This window comes from Gasterosteus aculeatus, chromosome X (assembly GCF_964276395.1).
Source record: "Gasterosteus aculeatus chromosome X, fGasAcu3.hap1.1, whole genome shotgun sequence".
NCBI lineage: Eukaryota > Metazoa > Chordata > Actinopteri > Perciformes > Gasterosteidae > Gasterosteus > Gasterosteus aculeatus.
Genome location: NC_135698.1, coordinates 6,656,773 through 6,672,604, shown reverse-complemented (window position 1 = coordinate 6,672,604; position 15,832 = coordinate 6,656,773). Strand labels below are relative to the sequence as shown.

Here is a 15,832-nt window from a genome sequence, read left to right as displayed (position 1 = left end):
CTTACATGTGCATCAATTTGGACTCAATCTTGCGGCTCCAGTGCCTTGTTCTGACGTCGATTTAGCCTCTGGGCCAACGGCCGTTCTTCTGCAGTTTATCACACACTAAACAATATTATTTTTTTACTGTTTTAATAAATTATATATGTCGCTGTAATTTCAAAGATCAAAGTCCTAAAATAAAAGAGGCAGAGCGTGAACATATATCATTTTTAATAAATACTAATATTCACCACAAAGACTCGAGAGTGCGATCAATCTTCTTGTGTAACATTCGGTAAGAAAGAACGATCCCAGAATGGATCTCTTTTGAAGCAGATACAGCAAACTGTTGCAATCTTTGTCTAACAAACGTCATGAAGTCTTCTTCCCCCGTGTCCTCCTCTGGCTCCGACACCAATCTTACTCCCTGCCCGCTCATAACCTTCCAACGTGATCTCCAAAAACCTGTTTGTAAAAATGTATACGAAAATCGTAACAATACATACGAACTGGCTGTGGTTAACCACGCCCCTTGAGTGAACAACATGGCGGACCATGTTGGATTGAACGTCTCTCCGCCATGTTGGATTTTTTGAGGGGGTTAGGGTTAGTATTGTATTCTTACAATTTAACATTGATTTCTCGTTCAAAATGCAATCATAACACGTTCATTTTACACCGTTAGACTTCAGTGTCTGAAGTGTGTTTACGGGGTGCAGGTCCCCGTTCACTCTGAATAGGGTGACGTCATCAGTTGCAGTCCGTATTTATTTTGTATGTATCACTACGAATTTGTATGTTCAAGTTTTCGTATACATTTTTACGAACAGGTTTTGGAGATCAGGCTGGACCTTCATCGTTTCTCCTCTTCTCCACCTTCTTCTTCTCCCCCTGGCTTTATAACTTTTTCCTGTTATCACCTCTCATGTCCCTTCCTTTCTCTCGTTCCTTTGACCCTTTCCACCTCCTCCACCTGCCCCATCATTACTCCTCTTTCAACGCTCATCTTTCTGAGGCTGCCGAATTCCCCCAGCACAACAGTGCTATTCTGCTGCCTACTAATAGAATCTCTCAGTTCCTTTAATGGATCTGTCAGAATCTCCCTCAGCACGGCAGACCAGATAGATTGATAGGGGGAGAAGGGAGAGAGACATTGAAAGAGAGGGACAAAGAGGACAGCGAGACGCAGGAGGAGAGAAGTCCAGAAAAAAAAGAAAAAAAAAAGGAAAAAAGGAGGAGAGTCACGCGGGGGCTCTCAACACTTTCATCTGCACCATTGAAAGTCTCAGAGCAGCAGCTCCGCTCACGCAGGCGACCAGCGACCATATGTTCCGTTAGAAGCGCTGCCCCCCCCTCCCACCCCTCCCGAAGGCCATCGCATTGTCACCGCGGGATAATGTCACTTTCACCGGGAGTCCGTACCAAGAAGGAACTGTACTTACTGCAGAGGCAGGCTTTGTTTTTTTTTACATTTGCTGCAGTATTTCTGCCTTGATACTCGTCGCACATGAGAGATTCTTTAGAATAGATCCGTTCAGCGAGAACGGATCTATGAGGCTTTGTTAGCTGCCACATAAAATCATAATAACACCCTTGAAATTAACTGAACACCTTAAATAGTTTATTTGAGATGTAACTAAGGTAGACTAAGCCGTTTTGGTGTTACACAATTAAATGAAAAAGTGAAGGACAAACTTTAACTTTCTGTTAAAGCTTCTATGTCCTCATTCAATTGTTCAAAAACAGACCTTGAACAAACAAGCAGTCATATTTTTTTTATTGGTTGTTTTTAACCACATCGTATTCTGTTTCCAACCGAGGTGTGAGACTTCCAAGTCTTTATACGGTGGGGTCCCTGTAACTCACCGTTATCGGTGGCGATGAAGACAGCTGTGTATTTGTTGTCGTGGACATACGGAGACTCGCGGTCCAGGGAGCCCGAGGTGTTGACGGTTCCTGTGACTGGGCTCACACTCAGCCAGCCAGCCGGGTCTCGCAGAACAGCGTACCTGCAAGAACGTTAATAATGAAAAGTTGTAAATGGACTTGTAATTGTATAGTGCCTTTCTAGTCCTACAGCCACTGTAAGTGCTTTCAAACTAGCTGCCACTCATCTATTCACACTCATTCAGACCCTGATGGCAGGGGCCACTATTCATGATACCACCTGCTGTCAGGACTCATCGTTCACGTATGTCACAACTTCCCGTAAGCTACGGGAAGTTGTGACCATACGAGCACCAGTGATGTATTTATTATTATAAAAGGGGGGTGTACATTATTGAGCGATAATGTACAGTTGCTGTTCACATTGAACTGAGCGTTTTATATCACTGCGCACTCAAAGTAGCAGGTTAGATTTTGCGCGACCGTTAATTGACATTTTCTTCTTTAGCTCTTTGGCTCGATGGCGGAAATCCCACAAATGATCGGTTTCGGGCAATGCGAGCTTTCGCAACCGGACAATTAAGGTGGCCGTCATGAGTGATGTGAATGAATGAGGTGGTGCGAGACCCGATGCTGGTTACAGCAACTACACAACGTTTGGTGGCTAATACTATTTTCTGCTGAAAGGCAGCTATTTACTTACTATTTATAATTTCGCTTTATCTTCAATAATGTAACTGAGGGTTGCCGGTCGGTGTGCGTCTGGCCGAACTACGCCACCGAACTGTTACATTACTGGACGATAAAGTACTGCCTCTCGTACCTTATTGCTTTAATAAAAAAGACAGCATGTGAAATCAGGTGATAAATGCTTATGCTCAGGAAAAAGAATTGTAAGAAACAATTGTAAGTAAACATTTGTTTTGTTATGTTTGACCTAAATCTGTCGGATCCTGGAGAAACAAGAGCAGCTACCAAATACATGAAAAAAGTAAGACAAATCCGGATATGTTTCCTAAAATTTGAGTATAAAATATATAACAGGCAGGCTTGTTTTCAGCTGCTCTGAGAAACAAGATCAGTTTACCGTGGACATCGAAGATGGGACCTTTTCATATATTTTCACAAACAAGTAGCTTCTGTGTTTCTTTGTCAGATACAAACATATTGTTAGTGTTTCACTGGTGTTGCGCGAACACAACTTCACATTCAGAGCAAGACTTGTGTGCCCATGACGTTACATGTCATGTTCATAGCGAGGTTATGGGTATTAGACAAGTGGCGGTTATGATTGGGTTGAGGGCTTGTCTGCAGGAAATGAATGTCATTGAGTGTAATGTGTGTGTGTGTGTGTGTGTGCCTGTTCACTGTTCTGGAGGAAAAGGATTGGTTAAAATAAAGGATTTAATTTAAATCTCTATTTGTTGTGAACATCTTATACGCGGCCACAATAGGTAACAGTATGCAGAGGAAGCTCATACTGTTAATGCCTGAAAACTAAATGCATCAAACTCTGTATCTAAGATGTGCGTGTTGTTTGGTCTGGAAATAATAGTCTGTTTCAAAGTAGAACATAGCAAGCCCACGGGCTCTGCCTTGTGCACGCTTACACGATTAGCACATCTTTACACCTGCAGACGAGAACATCGTCAGTTTAAACCTCCTACACGCACGCGAGGCGCAAAACAGGGAGCTAAAAGTTGATAAAACAAACACTCACAGACACACACAAAACCACCGCGAGGCCGCGCTTTGCCAAAGCGCTCAGCGGTAGACAAATTGTCTTTGAAATGGAGCTCTTCAGCTAACAGAGCGCAACAAAGCCTTGGGAAATAGCTTTGCAATCAGCCTCTTCTCACACCTCCCTCCCCCCCCCTCTCGCTCTTACTCACACACACTTTCCCTGCCGGTGATAACTAACCAACACAGATGTTGTATTGTAACGCAAAAAAAAAAGGCAGTTTTTCCTGCTGTGAGGTTAAACGTGTTATTAATAATGCCACATATTCCATTGTATGTGCGCTTGCCTACACCCACACACAAATACAAAAGGATCTACCACATGATTTATAAGGCCGGCTACTCCAATAAAACAGAACCAGGCTCACAGGTTATTGACCTCCACGTTTCTCTCCTCCCATCACTGGCTTAAATGGCAGACAGACATTGTGTTACTTCCCACATTGTGACACAGAGACACGCAGACACAAATGAATGCATGCAAAAGCCTCGTTGGTATTTATTGTCAAGTATATAGGATCTAGCAAATACATAATGTATATATTTACACTCTGAAGCACAAAGGCTGCGAACGTCCTGCAGAGACGTATTGTCTCCCATCGCTGGCAGCCAAACACAACAGAGCTGTGACGACTGTTAAATAACAGGCCATGACATTTCTTCCTTAAGTTGAAGATGCACAGAAGTGTAATGCTTCTGTCTGCTTTAGTGCAGGCTCAAGGGTAACCGCTAAATGAGTTGGATCCACTGTTCCTCCCCCATGTGCAAACATGGGGACAGTTCATTAGAGCCCTTTATAGGGCAAATTAGAAAGACATTAAAAATCCATTAGGAATATTCATCTGGTTATACGTTGTTATCTCCAAAACCAGAGAGGGCTCAAACACATCAGTCAACAAATGAGACAGTGCCCAAACACAATGGTCACACGTGTCCTCCTTTAGCTGCAAATACACACGTTCAAAAAGGTAGAACACACAACCGGGAGCTGAATTCCGTTGTAGTGTAGCACTGTTTGCTTGCAGTGTGGAATAATTCTCAAGGCCGAAGAAGACGGATTTGTCCAGATGTTTTTTGCTTGAGTGGCAGCGAGAGCCGTCTCTTGAGGCACCCACGGTGCCCTCCATGCTAGTCTTCCCCCGGTCTGCAGAGCTGAACCCTGAGGGACCACTCTGAGTGGCTATTGTTGGTATCAGAGCGCAGTCAGGGCCCGTGTGTGTGTGTGTGCAGCACAGGTTGCACTTAGCTGTAAGAGGACACAGAGGAGCCTGAACAGAGCTGGCATGAGTCTAGTGCATCTGTCTCAGGTTCAGGTGTCTCATTAGAAGTGATCCAGAGCCAAAAAAATAATACAATACCAACCTACGAGGGTCAATTATTTTACACCAGCCTCTGAGAAGCAATTCTTTCACCGTTTCTTTAAAAGAACCGATTGGCTAAAATTCCGGGTTAGATTCTAATTATCATTTGATTGTTTAAATACTAGGATCCAGAAAAATGTGGGCACTGACGTTTTGTCAAGCAGTAAAAAAAACATGCTGAATATCAATTTGCTGGCTTTAAATAACGTAACAAAAACAACACTGTAAAACAAATGCTTCAACACGATGGCACAAAACTGTGCATGATGAAAACTCAAAGGAATGTCTCAGCCGATATGTATCGAGCATGCAAGTCATTGCTTTCTATATGAGAACAGAGCTTCCCCGTCGCTCTTGTGGATGTGTTAAGACAGACCAGCTCTTTCTCACTCGGATCTGAGCCTCGTTCCTCAGTTTTCTCAGACAACTCAAAGGGGATCTGGGAGCAAGAGAGAGAGAAAGAGGCTCTCCGCCCACTCATAATCCCGTTACGTCAGGAGCAAAGTGCTCGCATTCATTGTGCCCATCTGTGTGTTTTTGTGGCAAAAGCAGGTGCGGCGGTACACTGAATAAGTAACAGACAATTCAAGCTAATTTAGTAAGAAGATAGAAAGGGAGAAGTGAGCCCAAATAAATGCAAGTTATGGCTCTTGTGTTATTTCTCTGAAGTAAGATCTGTAGCTTGAACGACTTCTAAGAGCTGATGCATTTATGGAGATGCGTGGTTCATCTCTCTAATGCACATAGTTAATGCTGTTAATCCAACATACCTAATATTGATGAAGGATCTGAAATTGGGTTGAAAAATGTACTATCTACATCGGAAATCACACTTTTCTTATATGAAAATGTTGACGATTGAAGTGCTTTTTAATTTAGTTTAATTGATTCCTGTCTTGAAGTCTCCTCCAGCTTTTTAGGACGCTGACGATATGATCAAACCTGTGTGATTGACTACGATACTAAACCGACCAAAATGTTTGTGTAAATGTGATCTCAAAAGGGTGGTTTAAAATACACGTGTATTATTGTATAAATATACAGTATATTCATACAATATCAAAGCAATATGGATTGATTATTATTTATTGCAACGTTACTTTGTCTTTTAAACCATTTTCCAACCATCAGATGATGAAGCTCACTACCAACACCCCTGTGTCGGGTTACTCAGGCTTCACTTTGCATTCAAAGGGCCGCGCGTTGTGGGGGGTACGCAGTGAATACAAGTAGGGGCACCGGAGAGGTCGAAACCCAGACCCCCGTTTGGCAGATTGCAGCGCTCAGCAGTAAGGAAGAGATGATGAGGCAGAATGAGACAACGCTCAAACACAACCGACGCAGTAGTCAGATTCCCAGGTCTTTCTATCGAGGTTGAAAGCATGATTCATCCAAATTGAATATGTATGTGTCTGTCGGTAAGTGTGCACAAAGAGAGAAGACTGGCATGACCCTCTGCTATATTAATTCACTACAAAAGCAGACTATTCTGTCCGTTTCCTATGAAACTATTATAAAATACCAGACCCTCTTTTGAGTGTGTGTGTGCGTGTGTGTTTCAGTACCACATAAAAGCTTAGTCTTCCTATTTCAAGTGTTTTCAGCGCTTACAGATTTCTGCAGTGCACTGCAACTTACGCGAATGCATACTCACACACTTGACGGCAATGGCAGCATATTCTAGAAAAACCTATTAAGCACTTTTCTCTTCCTCCAATTTCTCCAATTTCCTCTCTTCTTCAGCCCCCACCCTCTGTGCGCTTTTACATTATCATCACATCTTTAAATGTCCCTCTATCACTTTATTTTTCTCTCTCCTGTCAGCAGGAACTCCCTGTGATTGAAGTCTAACCTACAGAGAGGAAGGATGCTCACGGTGTGTTTCTATCTGAGAGCTCCTAAGTGAGTGTGAGCAACCGATAGGAGAACAATTGAACTAAAAGAACTAAAGGTGCAGGAGGTTGCGCCCAATTGTGTCTGGCCGTAACAACCGTACAACTCATCCAAATCCACAGCTGGTGAAGCGAGAGCAGGAGGGAAGAGAGAGCAAGATGAGAAAAGGGATCGAGAATGGAGATATGACAGGGACACATGAGGACTGGGACTGTGTAATACATGTGGAATGCCAATGAATTATCCCCTCGTTCGTCAGAGTTCTGTGCGGGTCCAGTTTTGCAAAGCCAACATGCGTCGATGCCAACGTCAACTGGCCGAACCCAATGATCCCTGAGTCTATTTAGGACGTAATTTGTACACATTTAAATAAGTCAATCAGTCTAAACTGTGATAGGGTGGCACAGTTAATAGATAAGGTAAATACAGGAGGTAGATATTTAAATCTGAAGAATAAAGAAGTCTTGATGTTTAAAATGGACTGTGTGCATTTAGTTCACTGCTCAAACCCGAGCTTAAAGAGGACTCACCACTCTGTCAGCGACATGATTCCAAATTACTGCTGTTGTTTTATGAGCTAAAGCGACATCTCCAAACATCATATTGAGATTTAAGTATCAATATAATTGCTGTCTATTAATAAAATGGGGAAGATAAACATATAAATACTCTTTGGTTTATTTCCCCTGCAGACCTTCCCTTAAAGTACCATGAACCTGAAGTTACCACATTCATTGCAAGAATCTGGAGCCAGTTATTGGCATAAGACCTGGACCAGAACTCCCACTTCCAAGAAAGGAACAGAAGCAACCTCTGCCGTTCACTCTGAACACGTCATTGAGCTAAAGTGGCGTATTAACTGTAATATAAGAGGTCAAAACCATTTGTGTTCCTTTTAGGCTGTGACAAAACTTGGAGGGTGCATTGAAATTTCGGTGAAAAAGTGTAATTTACAGAGGAAGGAAAAGATAGAGAACAAGTGGCTTTGAAGCCTTTGTGGTTGAAAAATAAAAGGACTCCTTCGGGGTCTCGGTCAGCCGCTCCGGGCTGGATTTCAACTTGAGCTGTACTGAGCGGAGCTGAGCTGCCCAGTTTTGGCCAGCGGCTGCTGCAGGCCATGTGGACAAATTACCCACGTCACACCTCTTCATTTCTCCGCTCTGTATCAGCGCCGTGCAGCGGCTCCATACAGAGGAAATAAATGTGACAGCACTGAATGAGCGCAAAGCAAACCTTGCCGCCTGTTGCATCAATCACCTGTCACAGAGATTCAGTCAGGGTGTGTCTTTTAAGTGTCAGCGCGGAAAGTACGTGAACTTGCATAAAAAGGTGTAAACGGAGGTGTGAAGCGCCTGGTGGAGTTTTACTTCAGGTATCCACAGTAGTGGATGCACATATGCGTTTATTACAAGAAGGCCGAGGGGTTTAATTGGCAATCACGGCAGACTGTCACAGTATGTTTTCACAAGATGTGGGGGGGGGGGAGCTCTTGCTGTCCATCTTCATCCTTACATGCATAAAATGTCAAGCCATCCCCTTAACATGTGAGTAGACGGGGAGCGGGTTAGATGAACACATTAAACTACACCGCTCGCCAACAACCCTGATTATAGATTAGTTACGCACAAAGCAACAGGCGGATCAGGCCGTCGCGTGTGTGAATTGAAAGAGAGAAAAGTAGAAAGAGAGACACTGAGCGACGGAGAGAAAGTCCTTGATGTTACGTGACATCTTTGATTATATTCTTTACATTCTGATATCCGGCCTTTTGCTTTGTCTGACTCCACGGTCCCGGCTCCAGTCGGGCTTGAGAGAGCGTGACCAAAAACGCACTGTGCGCGTTTGATTTACCTTTTTCGCAAAACCTCAAAGGCTCCCTTTGTCCGTTCCGCTCACTGTTTGCTGCGGGCCAGCTAGAGTCTCAGAGGAGGCCCTCTACCAACGGCATGCGGTAGAGCTTGTGTCGACTTAGCGGCATCGGCGGAGCTCTCAGACGAGGACGAAAGGTTTGCATTATCAACATTTGGTTAGGGGCAAAGACGGGTATGCAAAGACGTTCATTTGAAACACGAGGGAGAAGGCGCGGGAGTGTGTGTGTGTGGGCTCTCCTCACTGGGTGCAACACCATTTTCATAAATTTGCAAACCGCTTCACAGCACAGCATCACTCTGCCTGTTCCTCTTGGCATATTTTGGGGATTGTTTTAATTATCAAAAAATCCGACGGTACAACTAAAGCCTCTGCCTCTCTCCTTCCTCCTGCACCACGTGCCTGGCAAGCCTTTACCCAGCTGCTATGAATAAGAAAAATAATCTGATTAGCCTGCAATCAGGGACACTAGAGGGAAAAACCCACAACTCAAACCCTTGAAACTCGGCGAGAGACAGCCCGTCCTCGGCTCTTGGATGATGCAATGTTGCCTCAAACAGGAGCTTTGTGGTCCTGTCCCATGTCACGTCGCAGTTCGCTTTTAAAGACGTCTGTAAAGTGATTTCAAACTGTTGGCAAATGCGAGTGGGATTTCGTTTTGACATCATTAAAGCAAGCCAGCAGTGCATAAGTAAGACACGGTGGTTAAATTAAAGAACGAGATCGGAAAAGCGTGTGAACATTTTCAAGCGTTACGACTTCTGACTACTAGTTTGCTTTGCCACAATCGATGTGTCTTTGAGCCGTGGCAAAAAGAAAAGCTGTCCAAATGTGTCGGTGCCTCAAACCAAACTAAATAAAATTGGTTTAAACCCGGCAATGCAATGTGATCTCCAAAACCTGTTCGTACAAATGTATACAAAAATCTTCATACAATACATACGAACTGGCCGTTAACCACGCCCCTTGAGTGAACAACATGGCGGACCATGTTGGATTCTTGAGTGAACGTCTCTCCGCCATGTTGGATTTTTTGAGGGGGTTAGGGTTAGTATTGTATTCTTACAATTTAACATTGATTTCTCGTTAAAAATGCAATCATAACACGTTTATTTTACATCGTTAGACTTCACGGAGTGTGTTTACCAGGTGCAGGTCCCCATTCACTTTGAATAGGGTGACGTCATCAGTTGCAGTCCGTATTTATTTAGTATGTATCACTATGAATTTGTATGTTCAAGATTTTCGTATACATTTTTATGAACAGGTTTTGGAGATCAGGCTGGGCAATGATACAGAGTAAATGTGTTCTAGAATATGTTAGTTTGCAGGTCTACATTTCTCTATTATAAATTCAAATCAAGTTAAAAATATGATTTTGTTTGATTTTACACAGAGCTTCTACATAAACATGTGTTGTGTGAATGATTCAGTTGTGTTTTAGGCCTTTACACAGAGATGGGACGAACAAATGTGCCCTTCCATTGTGTGAGCAAGTCCCCCTTTACCTTTTTGAATCGAGTCGAGCAAAATCTAGAGTTTTACTTGACTGTTTCATCCCCAGTGTCTTTTAATCTGGACACTATAACTGGCTTGAACACATCTGAGACACAGTCTCAACTTATTCAATGGCAATCAACTTAAAGTGACATAAAAACACGCGACTGTCTGTAGATTAATCCCTTCCCGACGTCGTGTCCTCCGCCATGTGCTCTCCCGGCAGGCCTGGCTGTCATCTTCCCCCTCGCGTCCTGCGTCCTCTCATCTTGTGCTTTTGTTTGTTCTCCCGCATGGACGGGGGGGGGGGGACATCTTAAGGTGAGCACCCCGTCTGACCCCTCGCAGGTCAGCCTTTGTACCATCCGACAACTCTCTCCTTAACGCCGGCTGTGTCATCCTCAAAGTCCGTCCGTGGATCAGTCTCACCCTCTCCTCCTTCATCTCGGCTCCTCAAAAGCTACCCGCCAGCTTCCCGCGGCTGACATTCCAGCTCCGCCGTCCTCCTTCTTTTAAGTCCCGTCCCTTTTAACTTTAAAAAATGACCAGAGTGAAAAGTGACAGCAGACAGCTGCTGAATTATGGACGACCCAACTGCTCGAGAGTCTCCCGCCTTTCAAAAGCCGGGAGGAGGAAATAAGTTAAATGTGCTTGAGAGAAGATGGAGAAGTCGTAGTATAGAGGCGGCTTTCATTGTGACAACATATGCATTTTAAACACTGGAAATGTTTTTTTTTCCAATGCTGTTAATTGCCTTCCCCCCCTCAAACTCTTTGAAGACCTAATTGAATTAGCTAAACTTCTTTAAAGACCCTTTTCATTATTTGCTCCCCTCTTCACGGTGGGTTTGGCGCCAGAGCAGCATGAAGAGTCAATTTCGAGATAGGATTTGAGTAAATATTTGAGCCCACTTTCTGACTAAACTTTCTAACAGATTTCCGGGTACAAAGCAGCCCTGAAGAGCTGTATAATTCCTCAATGTCAAGCCCCCCACACGGAGAGCAAAACACAAAACTTCAGTCGAGTTTCATCAAAAGCAAAAGTCTTACTCTCTCCATCTCCCAAACCCTGTAACACCCCTTGTTGTAAAATTACAATTTTACACTTAACCATCCTTAAAAACAATCTGTTATATTTTATATATTTTTTTACCACATTTACATAGTCAATAGGGCCTATTGTTCAGTCTCACAATGCTATTGGATCATATATTTGTTTATAAGTCCCGCCTTATGGCGGGACTTATAAACACAAAATCTCAAGGTTTCCTTCGAACAACATCTCTTTGTTTCAAAGGACTGGATTCATCAGATTTAAGTAAGTAAAATGTCTTTTATATATTTTTTGGTTGTTATTATAATGTATAGAGCATGTACATATGTAGTTATTGTGTGATAAATTCATCATGTCATTTAGAGCTTGTTGCACTTAAACAACACTGGGTGAGTGAGGTATTCAAAATAGCAGGCTTGTTGCAGTGGGCTCAAACAGGTTGTATTCCCTCCACTACACCACTTCCTGAAAGAGTATTTTCTTATACATGGACAGTATACCTGTACATTCTACTCTTTTGTTGTGTTCTGATCAAATTTGAATGATTTAAAAGTTGTATCTCTGTAGTTCATTTGATCAGACTGACCTAAAATTCCAGAGGATTTCAACAGACAATTCAGTTCTGGGAGAGGTGAAAATGTTCCTGAATGTGGGGTGTTAATGTAAGTGGGGGTATGCATGTTTTACTTTTAGTATGATAATTAGAAATCATAACAAGCAGTATTGTTTGACTAAATGGCTGGTGATTGGGATGCATGTTTCATTTAGCATGATAAGTAGACAGCATAGGCTATGCCATTTGCATGTAGGACATTTAGCAGACAGCAACAGGTTAGAAAGAAACTTACAATAAACAGACAGCATTGTCTGCCTGGAAAACAACCAACCTATTACTTCAGATTATGTACTACAATATAAAAAGCATATTTATACATGTTAATTAATTGTTCTTTTATTTTCAGAACGCCACCAGCAAGGAGAGAGTTGCGATACAGTGTGCAGGATGTGATTGATTCCATCCAAAATGGTGACAGTGAATTTGAGATGGACCTCAATGACACTGATGAAGACTCAGAAGAAGATGTCTGTCAACAAGTGGACACAGAAAACCAACCACCCATGGACTGTCCAGCTGAGAATTACTTGGACATCGAGCCACAAACAAACACACCATGCCCCGTGACAGGTATCGCTGATTCATTCAGAGAGAAATGCCTGCAGGTGGTACCAGAAGAGCACAACTCTGTGGATGAGATGATGATTCCTTTCAAGGGGAGGTTCAGCAGCATCAAGCAATATATGCGAGGCAAGCCAAACCCATAGGGATTCAAAGTGTGGGTGAGAACTGGAATCTCTGGCATGATGTGTGACTTCGATGTCTACCAAGGCAGTGTCAACGGAATACGAGCCAAATCTGAACTTGGATTGTCAGGTGATGTTGTGATGAAACTTGCTTCCACACTTCCATAAAGTCAGAACTACAAAATCTATGCAGACAACTACTTCACCTGTGTTCCATTATTAGTAAAGCTCCTTGAACGGGGAATTCATTATGTGGGAACCGCCAGGCAGGTGCGCTTACCCAACTGTAACCTTGAAGACGAGAAGAGTTAGAAGAAAAAGGGGAGAGGAAGCTATGATGTCAGAGTGGAGGGGAATCACAACATCTGTGCTGTCAAATGGTATGACAACGCTGGGACAAAGTCAACAGAGCCTACATTGAAGTTGAGAGGCCTTACATTGTTGGTGCCTACAACAAGTACATGGGAGGTGTGGATTTGTTGGACTCATTTACAGCCAAATATAAGTTCCCCATCAAATCCCGTCGCTGGTACATGTACATCTTTTGGCACACCATCATCCTCCCTGTGGTCAATGCCTGGCTCCTCTACAAGCGGGACTGCAAAGCTCTCAAGATGTCTAACAAAGGAGACAATGAACAGGAGACAGTTCCAGGCACAGCTAGCATCCTCTCTCATCCTGGTCAACACAACACATCAAACTCCAAAGAGAGGACGACCATCTCCAGGCAAAGGGAGCCCAGCAACACAGACAGTGACATCAAGTAGCCCTCTCAATACTTAGAAGAGACCATCCAAGAGATGTGCACAACTTCCATTGGATGTACGCAAGGACCTAGTTGCACATTTCCCACGGAAGACAGGGAGAGGACGCTGCAGACACTGCAATAAAGGATACACCAACACGCAATGCAACAAGTGTGATGTTCGCCTTTGCTTTTCACAGGACAAGAACTGTTTTTGGGACTTTCACAACCAATGAAAGTCAGTCATGAAAAGAAAAAAAGGAATGAAGAAGTTGCTAGAAAAAGCTAGAGATGTATCTGTTTAATATTTTATTTTTAATAAATGACTTCATAAAAAAATATAACAAATGTGTGATTATTATTAATGTTATTTATATATATATATAATTTATGGGGCTAAGTAAGCAATCAAACCTGCAAATGAACCCTTAGTTGTTCTGAATTGTTGTTCAGACAATCAGAGTACAAATACAGAAATTCTGCTCCCAACTAAGCCCAATGTTGCAATATTACAACGTTTCTCTAAAAACATACATGAACATTTTTTTTTGTAAAACTTTTTAATTTCTGCATTAAAGGCCTCCTACAACAACATCTGAAAGGTACATTTTTTTTTTGTTTTAGGTTTTTCTACGTTTGGGTCTTACAGGGTTAAGGCTGTTTTTCATATGTGTTTCCCTTCTTAGCGTCCTTGATTAAAGCCCTTAAAAGGTCGATATGGAGACAGCATCTCTTCAGACAAATTATACAAATACTGAAAAGAACTAAGAAAAGGCTCATGTCTGCTGTAATTATGGTATAAGGAAAGGAACACTGCTTTGTTGCTTTTTTAATTTAATATTTTCACCCATTTTCACCAAATAAGATCCACTAAAAACATTAGCGTTCAACCCCCAAACAATGTTTTTTAATGAATTCGATATAACATAAAACAAACATATGAATAGATCATGTCTGAAATGTCATTCCATGAATTCTATTTTTAACCATTACGATTTAATTAAATCTCCTCCAGGAAGTCTTCGACATCGGTCTTGGCTCCTTCAAAGAGTTTGGTTGTCAAAGAGTAAGATATTTACACCCTCACAGGCAAAGACCCTTTCCCCAACAACATTAGGAAGAAAAAAGGTAAAGGAAAGCGGTCCAATAACTTGGATAATGAGGTAGCTCCGAATTAACCCCGCAATGTTCTCCTTGGCTGTGGGCTGGAAACGGGGCTAATGAGAAGTTCCTGCACTCACCGCAGCGTGGAGCATATTGCCAAAACTTCAAAGGGAATCAATAAGAGTTGCAATTTCAGTGATTAGACCTTCAAACCACGTTTCTATTAATGTGCACGGAGGAGGTACGGTGTCTTGAAGCTTGATCTCAATCCCGTCATCCCGCATGAAGCAAGTATAAAGACCGAAGCTGACGCGATAAACACCTCATTAGGCGACGCGTTCGCGCGATTATGGACGAGGTTTCACGGGCCTGAACCTGCTCTCTAGATGTCGACGTCAGGCTCCTCGGCTGCGGGGGCCCCACTTGCTGCGACGAGCGCCACCTGCGAGCCCACCCGCCTTGCGTCCGCTAATTAGCGTGTCAGCGCGAGCAAAGGAAACTATCGCGCTCTGATCGAGTTTTGGGATCGTTTCAAATGCGACGGCCTCCGTCTTATCTTACGAGTGTCGCTGCGCGGCCGTTGTTCCCTGTGGCCCTGAACGTGCCGCAGGAGGCAGCGTACTGCGTGCGGAGCTCCTGGCCCCGAACAAAAGCCCTTTCTCACAGCGTCGATCTGTTCTCTCGTCCTCATCTCCGCCATTCAACTCCACTCGAGTATTTTTGTTACCGTAACTGAAGTTGGCGTACGGATGTAACCCGCCGGGTTCGAAGTGGCTTTACTGAGGAGAAGCTCGCCGTCATACTTGCTGTTGTATGAGGAGACGTTGCGCCAAGACATTTCATTTGGGTGAATCCGATCACATCTTGAGGATTTGAATTTAACTGTTTTCCACAATTTTAATTGAAAAATCGCATCTCGGCAGAACCTGCGCATCGTTTTTTTTAATGTCATTTTATTGAGTTTAATCAGACTTTCTCAAGCCCCGACTTGCAATTAGCAAATAAGCAGCATGGTAAATATCCCCCCCCCCCCCATTAACACTGTCTGACTGGGGCCTGATTTTTCTTTGGGTAGAACTGCTGTCCAGAAATGTTGCACATTTTCCAAAAATTGAATTATTATAAATCACAGGAGGACCCCAGGTAACAAAAGTTATTTGCAAATACGTATAAGCTGCCGAGTCTAATGCAAATCTTTCATGTGTTGATTTGCTCAAATTCAGCAGATGTATCTTCACATGCGTCGTGTAAAGTGGACAATAAACACGAGCGGGCTTGTTTATTATACATGCATTAATCTCAAATAGTCCTCACAAATACACAAGCATGCATGTGTGTAGGTGTGTGTGTGTGTGTGTGTGTGTGTGTGTGTGTTGGTGCACGGTGTGCTGCTCACTCT

The 15,832-nt window shown here is 43.1% G+C and overlaps 1 protein-coding gene across 1 annotated transcript in view; it reads right to left on the bottom strand.

Moving 5' to 3' along the window:
- cdh13 (cadherin 13, H-cadherin (heart)) overlaps positions 1-15,832 on the bottom strand; it is a 251,006-nt gene that overhangs the window by 25,349 nt on the left and 209,825 nt on the right. Inside the window, exon 11 of the mRNA XM_078081980.1 lies at positions 1,849-1,991. Coding sequence (XP_077938106.1) covers positions 1,849-1,991 — 143 coding nt within the window. The remainder of the gene's footprint in view (positions 1-1,848; positions 1,992-15,832) is intronic.